This window comes from Branchiostoma lanceolatum, chromosome 8, assembly GCF_035083965.1.
Source record: "Branchiostoma lanceolatum isolate klBraLanc5 chromosome 8, klBraLanc5.hap2, whole genome shotgun sequence".
Taxonomy (NCBI): Eukaryota; Metazoa; Chordata; class Leptocardii; order Amphioxiformes; family Branchiostomatidae; genus Branchiostoma; species Branchiostoma lanceolatum.
In genome coordinates, this window is record NC_089729.1 from 22563239 (window position 1) to 22578572 (window position 15334).

Consider the following 15334-nt stretch of genomic DNA (forward strand, 5'->3'; position numbering starts at 1 on the left):
TAGCAGGGCATCCCGCAGCAAACCTTCGTATACTTTCCCCACACAGCTGACAAGCGAGATTTGGCGGTACTCGGACGGGAAGTTGGGTCTTGGCTTCTTGGGCACTGCCCTGACTAAGGCCTCCTTCCACTGCGACGGGAAGGTACAACTTTGAAGACATGAGTTGAAAACATTACACAGGACTGGGGCGAGTTCTTCGTGGTACTGTTTCAAAACACATGAAGGGATGAGATCTGGGCCAGTGGCTTTCCTTCCATTCAGCTTACGAAGCCTTGACTTTATCTAAACCAATGTTGAACGATGTAATTGCATTGTTCAAAAGTTTGTGTTCCACATCGGGCAATGTTGGGACGCTACGGTCCACATGACTCCACACAGATGCGAAGTGCTCTGCAAGGGAGTCACATTCGTGTTGAAGAGCACTGAGGTCGGAGTTAGAAACATCTTCTTCAACTGAATCCATTCCCATAAGCGCCTTGATGGATTCAAACCACTGACCGGGATCAGGTTGCCTTAGATGATCCACCTCCGTTTGGTAGTAACGGCGTTTGGCTTTCTTTATTTGTTTAGCCACAGCGTTTCTTAATTCAGAGTACAGTGTAGTTTTCCCCGATCGGAATGACTGTTGTCTCTCCGCAAGTAACTCCTTTATTTTGACCGTCATCCACGGTTTGTCTATTGTGGTGATCTTGACCTTTTTTTACGGGGACAGCCTTATCGAGTAGACCCTTCAGCATTGATGTGAGAACAGCAACCTTTCGAGAAGGCTCTGTGGTCTCATATACAGGTGTAAAGTCCGTGGTGTTCATCAATAATCCCAGCTTCCTCATTGACACAGCAGGGTCACACTGCCTGCGCATGATGTATTTAGGACGTTTGAAAGGCCAAGACCCAGATGGCAAAAGAATCGACTGGTGGTCAGAGGCACCAATAGGCGGAAGATGAACAGGAGAGAGATACAGGCAATAAATGTTGGTGTAAATAGAGTCAAGCTGATTGGCGCCTCTCGTAGCCTGGGTGGCTACTTGTTTCAGTTTGTAGTTGGAGCACAGGGATTGAGACTTAAACTTGTTGGTGTCTCCGAGGATGACTATGCTAGGTCGCGCATATTTGCGTTCAATATGTTCGAGACATCGGCTAAGGTACTCTGAAACCTCAGTGTCAGTTCTGGAAGAATCTGATGACTTGGGAGGATTGTACAGAGCAGCCACTATAATCGAGTTCAGACCACGTGGCAGACGGTGTGGTCTCACCCATAGCCACACTGCTTCATGGTCGTCGTGATCAAGTTCAGTAAGCCGTTTGTGTTGAAGTTCGGAACGGATATACAAGACCACTTCACCACCGCTGCGTGCTACTCGGTCCCGCCTGTGAACGATGTATCCTGGTAATGCAATCACTGAGTCCGGTATGTTCTCATTCAGCCATGTTTCTGTTACCGCGATGATGCTAGCATTGTTAATACAGGAGACAGTGTAGAGCTCGTCGGTCTTATGGCGGAGAGAACGTACATCTGAAGCAAAAAACGAAGACATGGCCTTTGCTTAGCCTGGTGGGTTAAAGGAATCCGAGTCAGGACAGGGCATTTTACATTATGGCATTCCACAGCACTTGGCAGCTGCAACGTTGTGATCACATCAGCCTCCGACAGTGATTGGAATCCCCCAGCTACTTTACATCTGTGAGGTGGTAACCGGTTTACTTCATGCTTGGCCTGTCCAGATTTACATGACAACGGTCTATTCCCAACTAGTGAAGAAACCTTACGGATAAAGTGTTGTCAGGCCTTTGTTCCTCTTGCTCTACTCCGACGTCTCCAGACTCCGAGGTTCAGAGAGTGCTCCTTAAGCTCCGGGCCAGCCGGAAGAGGTGTCCGTTTCAAGGCACGCAAATAATCCACAGTAAAGTGGAGCACAGCTCGCGACATGGAAGCCATTGCTCGTCTTGATCTGATAACCTCGGAAAACACCAAGTTCCAGACGTTATATGGTGCTCACACTTGAGTAGAAGTCCGCACTGGCATCAGTAGTCATTCATACATAAAATACATCATTTCTACACCACTAGTCTTGATAAAATACTTAAAACACATCTAACTAAACAAAGCGTCAGTTTCGAGCGGTAAGCCCATAGAAGCGCCACCTATCTACCTTGAGGGGGACCAAATGCACCCTGAGGAGGTCGAAATCACGGGGGGGGGGGGGAGATCGCTGGGACGTCGGCTCTTTGTACATGTCAGTAAGAAGCGAATTGATATGAACTAACAAAAAAGACAATATTATTTTTAAGTATCCTCTCCGATGATCCCATGCAGCAATCAGCAACAGCTATTGACTCCTGGCACAGCAGAGCTGGGCGGGGGACTGATCAGAAGTTGAAACCTAAAGGTTGCAGATTAGGCTACCTTATCTGGAACCTCTGAAACCTATTCTACAAGATCGTTAACTTTGTACATAGTAAATCGATTGACCAATGACAAAATACATTGAAGTTTAGTTAAATATGAATCCACCTACAGTGATAGGAATTGTGTAATTCATCATTTATCATATTTGCAAGTACAATAAAATGGCAATTCAAACTAAATGCATAATCAAAAATACAAAGACAATCCATCAAAGCCTTCTCGAGTTATGCTGTACGTTACAAACAAACAAACACACACACACACACACACACAAACACACACACACAAACGCTACCCTCTGCATAACCTTCTCGGCGAAGGTAAATAGATGAATAAATTATATCAACTTTGTCACAAGAACACCCCCCTCCACGAAAATGAGCATGGATATCACCAAATCTTAAGAACACATGCGGGGAAAACATTTCCATTCGGTAGGATAAAGCAACTTCTGCTACACGGAGGGCATGGAAGGGTCAGAAGACATGCATGAATGATTTATTGAAGCTAAAGAAGAATTTAACCAGACGAACCCAGTCTTGCTGGGTTTTTTCGCAGTAACGGCCGACAGGGTATTTTGAAAAGTCGTCTCGTACATTGCTTGTAATCACCCCGATACGTATGGGGTTTCCCAGATGCTGATATGATAGCACACTTCAAAGGCTACAAAATCCGAGGCACTCTCGAGATAAAGGAATAGACCCTGGTCGTTTGCCGCTGACGAAATCAAAACTCCTCTGGACATCCGTGCCATTGGTGTAAAAGCCAGAATTTAAAAAAAAGATAATTTAAAGGTCTTTATAAGTCTCTCCTCCCATGATCCATGCAGCAATCTGTAAAAACGCGACTTTCAGCAGATGAGATGGCTATGACCAAGGCCGAGGTCACGGCATGGGACCACAAATTCATATCAGAAGATGAAGTTTGGGCGAATTTCATGTTTTCACACAGAATCTTTAGGTTTCTCCTGCGATGATACTTCGCGCGTAATGAACCCTGATACCTTTCAGCAGAAATCCGCTTTGTCTCTTGTGGGTCTATATGAGATATAATTAGAAACATTGATTGCTGATATGAGCTAGTCAACAAATAGCGACGGATGTCACAAAACTTACAGAAAAGGCCAAAGCTTTCCCTCTTGGTAGACTCTTTTGAAATATAAAATACTTTTTCCACAGAGAATGTCCATGGTGGATGACTTTTATTTGCACTGATTTGACCCCAATCTAAAAATCTGATTTTACAGATCTCTTTTTTCACATTCAGCCAACTGTGCACTGTCACATCCTTTTTCTTTAAGCCAACATTTGATTAAATACGAAAACCGGGGTCGTGTTGCGTAACGGCAGGGTTTTCGGCCCAGAACCCAGTGGTCCCGGGTTCGAATCCCCTGACGCCACCGATGTGTTGTGCCCTTGGAAAAAAGGCACTTAACATGATTTCCATAGAGGTGAAAAATAGGTTTATTATGTGTGGGTCGCGCACCAGCAATAGCTGCTTATGTATTGCATTAATGCAATTCTAGTAAAATTTTTCTTATCTCCTTTTAAGATACATTTAATCTCAGTTGCGGCTTTTAGCTGGGTTTTTTTCCGATATACTTTGATTTCGTGTAAGGTCGTTAGTATTGTCGGTACCATAGGAACGATGGAAAATCTTCATGTTAAATCGAGAATTTATTAATACCTAACTTCATTCCAACCATCATAACAGGTTATTTATACGTTCACAAACAAAACCACAAACCACACACATTTCACTCACTTCGCTTGTTGTGGCTTCTAAGTCACTCCTTGATCTGCACGCCTGCTGCGAGGTCCGAAGGCTCTCACGTATCACAGACGGCACTACAGTGGTAGGTACTGGACGGTTTAAGAGCTCTGTCTGCTGATCTGACTCCTCCTAGGACGCTATTCTATCCATTGAAATTTTAGACAGTTCGTCGCATACGGCGCCAAGATGATCCTGTCTTCGTGGGAAATACGCTCGGTAATTGGAGACATTGACGTAAGGAGACTTGGATACTTTATTTTGACGTTGATGGATAGCTTTCTGTCACTTTTGTTAAAGAGATTTCTATTCGAAATAAAATGCTGTATTTCATATGCAATATCTGTACAGGAAGCGGATTTGCTGCAATATACGACCATCGACATAATTGCTCACAAATTGAATTGCCGAAGTTAGTTTCGTGTAATACATATTGATAAATAGATTACGATATCGACTAGTATGCTGTGTAGGTTGAGCGGTGTAGGTGTGTGCATGTGTGTGTTTTTGTGTGTTTGTGTGTGTGTGTGCGTGCGTGTGTGTGTGTGTGTGTGTGCACTGTAAGATACTAGTATATTGATAAGGTAAAGTAGCCACTTCAAAAACTCTGTGCTTCTTTTATTCAGGAGCTATGTCGGCAGGGGTCGGCTGGTGTTCGGCTGAGTCGGGTGGTGTTCGGCTGCGCCAGCCAAATGTTTTAAGGGTTTTTAAACATTCGGCTCTGGACGGGAGGTCTGGAATGAGTTGACTGGTGTTTGGCACGGTCGGCTAGTGTTCCGCTGGTATTCGGGAGCAAGTCAGCAGTGATATTTAAATAACCACAGCTGACTTAAGCCCAGGTTACACATAGCCAAACATGGCGGAGTTTCCATGTAAGACATCACGAAATCGCCGGCGAATGCACCCGGATACACGGCGACATGCCGACCTGCGTGCCGATTACCGGCGCTACGAATGTCCCTTGCTCGCACGTAAATGTTGCCGACTTGTGTGGGTCCACATCACGAAATCGTAGGCGAATGCACCCAGACACACGGCGACATACCGGCCTGCGTGCCGATTAACGGCGATAAGAACGTCCCATGCTCGCACGTAAATGTTTCCCGACTCGTCTGGGTCGACTTCTTCTTCGGGGCAGACGGAGCTGTCTTCCGCCTAAGTCGAATTTGGCACCCGGTGGTAGAGGAGGTCACTATTCTTAGACGAGTGAAGGAACAGGCAGCGCTATTATAAGGCTTGTGGTATACGTGGTGCACGGTGGTATAGGTGGTTTTCATACTTAGACGAGTGAAGGAATAGGCAGCGCTACTCTAAGGCTTGTGGTATAAGTGGTACACGGTGGTATAGGTGGTTTTCATACTGAGACGAGTGAAGGAATAGGCAGCGCTACTCTAAGGCTTGTGGTATAAGTGGTACACGGTGGTATAGGTGGTTTTCATACTGAGACGAGCGAAGGAATAGGCAGCGCTACTCTAAGGCTTGTGGTATAAGTGATACACGGTGGTATAGGTGGTTTTCATCATATACCACCGTGTACCACTTATGGCTTGTGGTATTAGTGGTATACGGTGGTATAGGTGGTTTTCATACTGAGACGAGTGAAGGAATAGGCAGCACTACTCTAAGGCTTGTGGTATAAGTGGTACACAGTGGTATAGGTGGTTTTCATCATATACCACCGTGTACCACTTATGGCTTGTGGTATACCACTTATGGCTTGTGGTATAAGTGGTACACGGTGGTATAGGTGGTTTTCATACTGAGACGAGTGAAGGAATAGGCAGCGCTACTCTAAGGCTTGTGGTATAAGTGGTACACAGTGGTATAGGTGGTTTTCATCATATACCACCGTGTACCACTTATGGCTTGTGGTATACCACTTATGGCTTGTGGTATAAGTGGTACACGGTGGTATAGGTGGTTTCCATACTTAGACGAGTGAAGGTATAGGCAGTGCTACTCTAAGGCTTGTGGTATAAGTGGTGCACGGTGGTATAGGTGGTTTTCATACTGAGAAGAGTGAAGGAATAGGCAGCGCTACTCTTAGGCTTGTGGTATAAGTGGTACACGGTGGCATAGGTTGTTTTCATACTGAGACGAGTGAAGGAATAGGCAGCGCTACTCTAACGCTACTCTCATCCTATACCACCGTGTACCACTTATACCACAAGCCATAAGTGGTACACGGTGGTATATGATGAAAACCACCTATACCGCCGTGTACCACTTATACCACAAGCCTTAGAGTAGCGCTGCCGATTCCTTCGCTCGTCTCAGTATGAAAACCACCTATACCACCGTGTACCACTTATACCACAAGCCTTAGAGTAGCGCTGCCTATTCCTTCACTCGTCTAAGTATGAAAACCGCCTATACCACCGTATACCACTAATACCACAAGCCATAAGTGGTACACGGTGGTATATTATGAAACCACCTATACCACCGTGTACCACTTATACCACAAGCCTTAGAGTAGCGCTGCCAATTCCTTTACTCGTCTAAGTATGAAAACCACCTATACCACCGTGTACCGCTTATACCACAAGCCATAAGTGGTATACCTCAAGCCATAAGTGGTACACTGTGGTATATGATGAAAACCACCTATACCATTGTGTACCACTTATACCACAAGCCTTAGAGTAGCGCTGCCTATTCCTTCACTCGTCTCAGTATGAAAACCACCTATACCACCGTGTACCACTTATACCACAAGCCATAAGTGGTACACGGTGGTATATGATGAAAACCACCTATACCACCGTGTACCACTTATACCACAAGCCTTAGAGTAGCGCTGTCTATTCCTTCGCTCGTCTAAGTATGAAAACCACCTATACCACTGTGCACCACGTATACCACAAGCCTCAGAGTAGCGCTGCCTATTCCTTCTCTCGTCTAAGAATAGTGACCTCCTCTACCACCGGGTGCCAAATTCGACTTAGGCGGAAGACAGCTCCGTCTGCCCCGAAGAAGAAGTCGACCCAGACGAGTCGGGAAACATTTACGTGCGAGCATGGGACGTTCTTATCGCCGGTAATCGGCACGCAGGCCGGTATGTCGCCGTGTGTCTGGGTGCATTCGCCTACGATTACGTGATGTGGACCCACACAAGTCGGGCAACATTTACGTGCGAGCAAGGGACGTTCGTAGCGCCGGTAATCGGCACGCAGGTCGGCATGTCGCCGTGTATCCGGGTGCATTCGTCGGCGATTTCGTGATGTCTTACATGGAAACTCCGCCCCGAACATGGCTCCCGAACACCAGCCGACTCAGGTCGGCTGAAGTTCGGGAGCAGTCTGACCAGTTTTTGGGCCACGCCTGTCTTTGGCGCCGAACATGCGCCGATCATCTCCTAACCAGTACACTAATTACTCCCGAATGAGCCCCGAATGCTTTCTAGCCTACTCCCAACCATCCCGACTTCTAGCCGCAGACTGCTGAATCTCTCCTGCTTAATCACCGACCGAATGCAGACCCTCTCACGAATTGAAATGGACATATTCAGCGATTTTTAAAAGAGTGGTAATAATCCATTCTATTATGTTGTTAACATCACCGAGACATCGAATTCGGATCATGGCTAGCTTTGATACTGCTTTCAGTGGTCTTCTTTTTTTTGGTCGTGTGAAGGTCGGGGGTGATTCGCCCACGCTCCGATAGTAGCTACTTGGTTGAGAATTTGTTAGCAGAGATTTGTCTACGGCATTGGGGTGAGTTATGGGTAGGTTGGAAACTAGTTGGGAGTAAGTCAGTAGTGTTTCTGGCGTGAATAAGGTTCTAATTTTATTGCTGACTCACTCCCGAAAACCAGCCGAACACTAGGCGATCCCGCCGAACACCAGCCGAACACCAGCCGACCCATTTCAGACCCTCCGTCCAGAGCCGAATGTTTTGAAATTTTCACTGACCACACTGCATAAATCATGACCTTAATGTTCAGCAATAAATTGGAAATACTCACCATTCATGACTGATAATATTTTATGACATACCGTCACTGTTAGCATATATTCAAGTCCATCCATTAATCTTCTTCAAGTTGACCCGGATATTTTATCTTATATCATCTTACGACAGTTATTACAAAGAGCCACATCAGCAAAACCCGCTTGTGTGACAGGCTGAATAGCATTTCTAAACGGAAACTATGCGGCTTTCTCAGAAACGAATGAGGTGCGAAAAACGTCGGTTAGCTGAGGCGTGAATTCACTCTACTTTATACGACAATGGTTACATAGCTGACGTTGAGACAATGATTACATAGCTGACGTTGAGAAAATGTCTACATAGCTGACGTTGACAGCTAATCCTTGTTCTTTCGAGCGGGTAAAGGTGTGACAAAAAAGCTTCGCGTCTGTATTATTTACCATCAGTGCATTTGGTGCATAACGTTATTTCAACCAACCAACCAACCAACCAACCAACCAACCAACCAACCAACCAACCAACAATATATCGTTGACGCACAAAGGCCATTTCCGGTTGTACACATTTCTGCTTAGTTCAGTTCATTCCATCCTGATCCAGTGACAATACTTGTTGTCAGGGGAGTCAATCAATTCTATCTGAACAACGTCAAAAGTATCTAAAACGCAGTTATTTCTTGTCTAGTCGTGAACTACATTACATAACTTAATCGTCTGTCGTGCTGACATAAGTAAGATTGAGTTCCAGGAATCCATACCTTCGCCAAAATGTAAATCTTCATGTTGTTAAATGCGGCTGGTGTTGAGAGGTCTTTTAGGCTTCCGCCATTTCAAATATAGGCTCCGGCTTCCCTCATCCCTTTGTTTTGACCACCATAGGGCTCCTGGGGACACGCCCTGTCAGCAGGGGAATACTTGCCCCAGTGTGTCAACTGGCAGGTGCTACATGTTTGATAGTCCTATGATTTAATGCAGCAGATTTATTAGTCTGTATAACGCAAACTCCAGCTGTCCGGGGGTTTCTCTCCCCTACCCGCGGAGTTTGTGCGCGGCTCTCTCTAAGGCTGGGGAGCCGTTATCGAAAATAGTAACACCAATGGTAGGGCAGGAATTTAGTCGAGCCCCCGTTACCGTGGAAATCAGGTACTTAGCATGTCACTGGACTGCCACCGGTGGCGCCACGGCCCAGACGGGTGGGCGGAGTGCGAAATAAGATCGTGTCGCTGGTCGCTTGGAGAGTCATTTCGAGGAAAAATGGCGGCCTCTCCCACGGTCGAAGACGAGTTTCGGTCCCTTCTTGAGTCCGTATGCAAGGATTTTGGGCGGCCTTGGCCCCTGAAACCACTTCAGGAGAAAGTGGTGACTTATTTTGTCCAAAAGAGGAAGGACGTTTTTGCCTGCCTGCCCACTGGCTACGGCAAGACGGAACTTCACACGCTGGTCCCTCTTGTCATGGAAAGATTGCTGGGGAAACACTGCGTCATGTTGGTGGTGTCACCGTTGCTGTCGCTAATGCAGGACCAAGTACAACGCTTGCAACAGAGAGGGATCAAAGCTGCCTACGTCGGTGAGACACAGAAAGATGCTGATGTCAAGCGGGGGGTAGTTGATGGGAAGTATAGTCTGGTTTTTGCATCGCCAGAGGCCATTCTGAATTCGAAAACGTGGAGAGGAATGTTGACAAACAAGACTTACCGCGAACATCTTGTTGGTGTCGCCGTGGACGAGGCACACTGCATAACTTCTTGGTACGGTATATTGTATATTTTTAAGGCATGATAAAAACTCTTCACCTGACTACCGTCTTTAGTTTTCTTTCGATGCCATGCATGTCGAGTTGGTTGTATACGATGCCAGCCGATCGCCGTGAAAGGGGGAGGGGGGTATTTGTATATTCTGAGGTTTCTCCCCGTAATTACATAAGCAAGAAACATAACTTGTTTTGGTAACAGGCATGGACGTGAGATTTTACAGGCAATATATTTTAGTTCAAGTTCAGTGTGGATGCATGGTTTATCCTAAATGTAGGTCTGAGACTCATGCCAACTTTACACAACTGTCGTAAAGTTGTCTTTGTGTCAACAATTATGTACATTTGGTATCAAACACCACCAGTTTGAAATCTTTTTTTTTTAAGTTTGGTTAGGGCCCTGATATAGTTCATACAGAAGTACCACACGAATTCTTTGTATTTCTTACACTTACCAGGTTGCTTTATTCCACAGGGGTGGCGAGTTCAGGAAGGACTACAAAAGGCTAGCAGAACTGAGGTCCTTGTTTGGTGATGTACCTTTAATGACTCTCACGGCGACAGCTACTGAGGAAATTAGGAAGGACATTCTATCATCATTGTGTATGGATTCTGACACATTCACTGTTTCCGTGCCATCGAACCGACCTAACATCATGTATCATGCAGCACCTTCAAGCTATGACATTCATAAGGAGTTTGGATGGTTGCTTAAAGAACTAAAAAGTAAAGGACAGTCATGTAGAAAATACATCATATACTGTCGTAGCATTAAAGCCTGCAGTTCTCAATTGTATGACACGTTCATGACCTCTTTGGGTGATGATGGATATCACCTGGAGTGTACTCAGACAAAGTCCTACAAGAATAGAAGAGTGGCCATGTTCCATCGAGGCACTGCTGATACCAATAAGAACTTCCTATTGGATGAGTTTAGAAAGACTGATAGTGTCGTACGAGTTGTAATTGCCACTGTAGCATTTGGCATGGGAATTGATATTCCTGATGTATATGCAGTGATTCACTGGGGGGCTCCCCGAAATGTAGAATGTTTCTACCAGGAAAGTGGGAGAGCGGGAAGGGATGGTAGACCTTCACATTCTCTCATTCTGCATCAGGGCAGAACACTTGCCAAGGGCTCCTGTTCTCCATCAGTGGCAAGCTACTGCAAACTGGTAAATGGGAGTTGTCGCAGAAAGTATTTATTAGATTATTTCAAACTAAAAAGTTCTGATGTATGTACTGTGGCCATGTCAGATAAAGACACATGTTGTGACACATGTAGAGAGTGTGGGGACGATTTTCCCTGGAACAAACATGATAGTCTGTCATCAGTGACTGAACTTTCTGACGAGGAACTATTAAAAGCGTCTAGCTATCGTCAGCCCACAGCAGATCAGCTACACATGTTGAAAGAATGTCTGATGGACTTCAGAAGAGATCTCCTTGATGAAATGAAACCCTCCTTGTACAGCTTTGACATCATTACGGGTTTGAGTCTTTCAACCATTGACAATATTGTTGACTGTTGTGCTACCTTGATAACCCGGGAAGATATCATAACTAACATCGGTTTGTGGGATGAGGAAGTTGTTGAAATGGTATTCGCAATCATAAATGAGACATTCGATGAAAATGCTTAAAGTTTGTGATTTGTCACTGCTCTCCTATTATTATCATTACTGTCTTACTAGTAGAATACCGGCATCATTACAAATGATTACATGTCTTCAATTGACAACCTTGGGTACTAGTAATAAATTCTGATTATGACTGCCTAAAGTACTAAGTGCAGTCTATAAAGAATGTATGAGTTTACACTTATGACAACAATGGTATGAAATAGTGAATAAACATCTGGTTTAAAGGACTTTTTTTAGCATTCTTCCATTTCCAACCTCTTATAGTCTATACAGCATACTATGTTTATCAACTATAGGTATGTTTCCCTGCATGCCAGTGCATAGTGATAGGACTTAATCAGACACCAGTAGGTTGACTATACCAGTCCATTGTAAACGTCCCTTGTGAAGTATTGACACCCCCACCCCCTCCAAAAAAAACAACCTCAAGGGTAGTGATTGTTCTTTCTTTACAAGTACATCTTGTATCCCCTACTCCTATTAACTGTTCTTGCCCAGGTCTTCTGTGATAACCTACACAACTCTCAATGGCTGCTCTGCACCTGCCTCTGGGGATTCTTGAATGCTCCATGCTGCAAAACAAGAATATTATAATGATAAATAGTAGTGAATAGCAAGGTTCTTTTATTCACAACCAAGCATTTTTACAAAAGCCGACGTTTCGACGTGGGCTCTTGTAAAAATGCTTGGTTGTGAATGAAAGAACCTTGCTATTCAGTCATTCTCCAACCCGATGAAATTATTCACAGATAAATTGTAGTATTTAGACTATTCAAACTGTACATCAAGACGATGCAACAATGTTATTCATGTAATGTTACCCTAAATCAGTCAGTTGCAGTAAAACTTGATTAAACCCCAAGACCAATCATTCATCTCAATATGTATTCATGTCACAAAATTAGACTGTCTGAAGAGTCTTTTGAAGAGAAAAGTACAAAAGTAGCAACCAATGGCAAGTGTTTGTCAGGTTTACTGTAAATCCTTGTATGTATGATGACAAATATGACAGCAGTGATAAGTAGAACATACACAGGAAAACACATGCGGTCAGATCTCAACATTTTGTATATTCATGCTTGTGATAAACAACAGAATTCATTTATTTTTTTCCTCATCATCAATAGTTTTAGGTACCTTGTATGTCAATTTTTGCTGTCTGTGAGCTTTCGCTCTCTCCCTGTGTGTGTTCTCCATGTTCTCCACTCTGCATGTGTACATCACTTTGTGCTGTCTGTGAGCTGTCGCTCTCTCCCTGTGGGTCTTCTCCATGTTCTCCACTCTGCATGTGTACATCTTTTTGTGCTGTCTGTGAGCTGTCGCTCTCTCCCTGTGTGTGTTCTCCATGTTCTCCACTCTGCATGTGTACATCACTTTGTGCTGTCTGTGAGCTGTCGCTCTCTCCCTGTGGGTCTTCTCCATGTTCTCCACTCTGCATGTGTACATCACTTTGTGCTGTCTGTGAGATGTTATCTCATAACAGATGCTGTCGTCTTCCAAGCTTTTCTTTCTGGCCAATCATCCAGGCTGTCATCTTCTTGCTATTGATGTTGTGGTGTCGTGACTGTCTGCAGTTTGGAAATGTTGGATGAAATCGTCCCGGTCTTACTTTAAACGGATCTTCAGGCTTTAAATCTTCCACCAGCATGTGTATCTCCTGTGATATGTCCGGTACCGTGTGTTTCCCTATGCCCCTGTATGCACCTAGGTCCTTGTCTAATGTGTCCAGTACGTCTTGGATGACCTTAAGACTTCGTCCTTCTCGTGTGATTGTCCTTGAGGTCATATTTGGCCCCAGTCTTGCCAGTCCCTCCTTTACCTTCTTGTTTAGGAACTCCATGTGTAGGTCTTTGGGGATGTTCTTGCCAGGAAGACCATGGATGTTAATGGTCTTATTGTGAAGAATGGATGCTGAAAGTCGGGGCGTTAGAAGAGCTTTGTGTTGTGAAATGTATCTAAATGCCAGGTCCTTGTAATGTGTGTGTTTATGTTGATAGTACTGAATCATGTCAAACTTCCAGTTCCTGAGTATTCTGCTGCCGTCGCCTTCATTAACCGAATCTTTTTTCACCAAGTCAAACAATCCCTCCCTCAGCACTGAACAGTTGTAATTGTATAGGAAATCCTCCTTCTTATCATCTGTCTGTGAGCTGTCGCTCTCTCCCTGTGTGTCTTCTTCGTGTTCTCCACTCTGCATGTGTACATCACTTTGTGCTGTCTGTGAGCTGTCGTTCTCTCCCTGTGTGTCTTCTCCATGTACCTCTAGTCTTCTCCAGACACACTGTTCCCTGTGTCTCCTTAGGCAGGCCCCATTCCTTGCGTAATGTTTGGGGCACCCAGGGAAACCACAGGGAACTCTGCCCTCTGGAACAACAGTGGCCTGTTTGGTTACAACATCATATACAACTGCATTTGTATTGAAGGAGAGTAGTACATGTTGGTCAATGACCTTGCCAACCGCTGTCCTTAGGTATGCGCGCCGACATTCTAGAGAATTGATCTCTATACCTCTGGGTGCATCTGGTGGTCTGCCATTGATGTCAGATAAACCAAGGGTCTCCATCACTGCCAAGATCAACATCCCAGAGGAGACAAAGTGGAGGAACTCCCGATTTGCATTAAATGAGTCCTTGGTAGTTTGTGTTACATTTCTCCTATCAAATCTATTTCTTAGCTGAAACAGTGTGCCCTTTTCTCGGGCCGATGTGGTCTTGTAATATTCGTCATATACGTCTTGTAAAGCGGTCACATGTGCATGCCATTCAGCTGTCACAAGTTCAAGTCCCTCTAGCCTTTCTGCTGCAGTAGCTCCATCCGCTCTCGCATCCTGTGATTCAACTCCTCTCATGTTTGAGAGACCATCGCCCTCCAAAGGAATCTTTTGTCCCTCTGGAACGTACTGATGATATTCCTCTAATATGGCAATCATATCCTCATGTTTGGTTTCATTTTTTTGTAAAATTCCTAGAGGCTCAATGTGTGATTTTTGATTGGCCTGTTCCGAAAACATGTGTGGAATATGTTCTTGTGCACAGTCTTTGAAGTATTTGTTGAAAAACGGCATATGTTGCACTACTTCCCTGGAGGAAATTGTGATCATGTCGTCTCGGAGAGATGAGCAGTCTTCATCATTGGGGAGAAACTCCTTGAGGGGGACTGAGAGTATATCAGCCATGGCATGGGGCGAACATCAGGTAGGTGTTGGACATTGACCCGGTCTAACACTGCATATGTGTGCACAAAATGATGGTCTTTGTTACTATTTTGAGAGGTTTTATGGCGGACCTTTTGATGTATGTCTATGTTGTCAAATACCAGGCCATAACCTGGGCTACTGACACCTCCACTCTGCATGTGTACATCACTTTGTGCTGTCTGTGAGCTGTCGCTCTCTCCCTGTGTGTGTTCTCCATGTTCTCCACTCTGCATGTGTACATCACTTTGTGCTGTCTGCGAGCTGTCGCTCTCTCCCTGTGGGTCTTCTCCATGTTCTCCACTCTGCATGTGTATATCACTTTGTGCTGTCTGTGAGCTGTCGCTCTCTCCCTGTGTGTGTTCATGTCCATGTAAAATTAGGAGCGATACAAGTTAATTAGATCATTACGGCCAAGGAAATGATAAATCCAGGTGTTAACCTCCCCCGAATCTCTACATTATTTCGATGGCCTTTTATCGGCCCGGGCGCCGATGAACTTAAGTGAAAAAATACAATACACAAAACCTTATAGTTATACATGACTACACACTGTTTCCTATTGGAATAATTACCGAAACGTTAAAAATTTGATAGTAACTTTGGTTCAATAACAAACATTTGCGATTACAGGAAGGA

The 15334-nt window shown here is 44.7% G+C and overlaps 1 protein-coding gene, 1 long non-coding RNA gene and 1 pseudogene across 2 annotated transcripts; 1 reads left to right on the top strand and 2 right to left on the bottom strand.

The window, feature by feature from the left end:
- LOC136439577 (vasoactive intestinal polypeptide receptor 1-like) overlaps window positions 1-860 on the bottom strand; it is a 96667-nt pseudogene extending 95807 nt beyond the window's left edge.
- Window positions 861-9094: 8234 nt separating this feature from the next.
- On the top strand, window positions 9095-11593 carry LOC136440744 (bifunctional 3'-5' exonuclease/ATP-dependent helicase WRN-like). Its single transcript, XM_066436851.1, has 2 exons — window positions 9095-9857; window positions 10335-11593. The coding sequence occupies exons 1-2, from the start codon at window positions 9262-9264 to the stop codon at window positions 11500-11502; spliced, it is 1764 nt and encodes a 587-aa protein (XP_066292948.1). The 5' UTR covers window positions 9095-9261; the 3' UTR covers window positions 11503-11593.
- LOC136440745 (uncharacterized) lies at window positions 11046-13930 on the bottom strand. The gene is made up of 2 exons (XR_010756702.1): window positions 12640-13930; window positions 11046-12074 (listed from the first exon to the last, which is right to left on the bottom strand). It is a non-coding gene; the product is annotated as an uncharacterized lncRNA (long non-coding RNA).
- Between the last annotated feature and the right edge of the window lie 1404 nt (window positions 13931-15334).

Excerpts from the sequence above, each read along its gene's own strand:
- LOC136440744 (XM_066436851.1), top strand. The coding sequence starts at position 9,262 with ATGTCACTGGACTGCCACCGGTGGCGCCACGGCCCAGACGGGTGGGCG. Across the intron at positions 9,858-10,334 it reads GCACACTGCATAACTTCTTG|GGGTGGCGAGTTCAGGAAGG; the intron begins GTACGGTATATT and ends TTTATTCCACAG.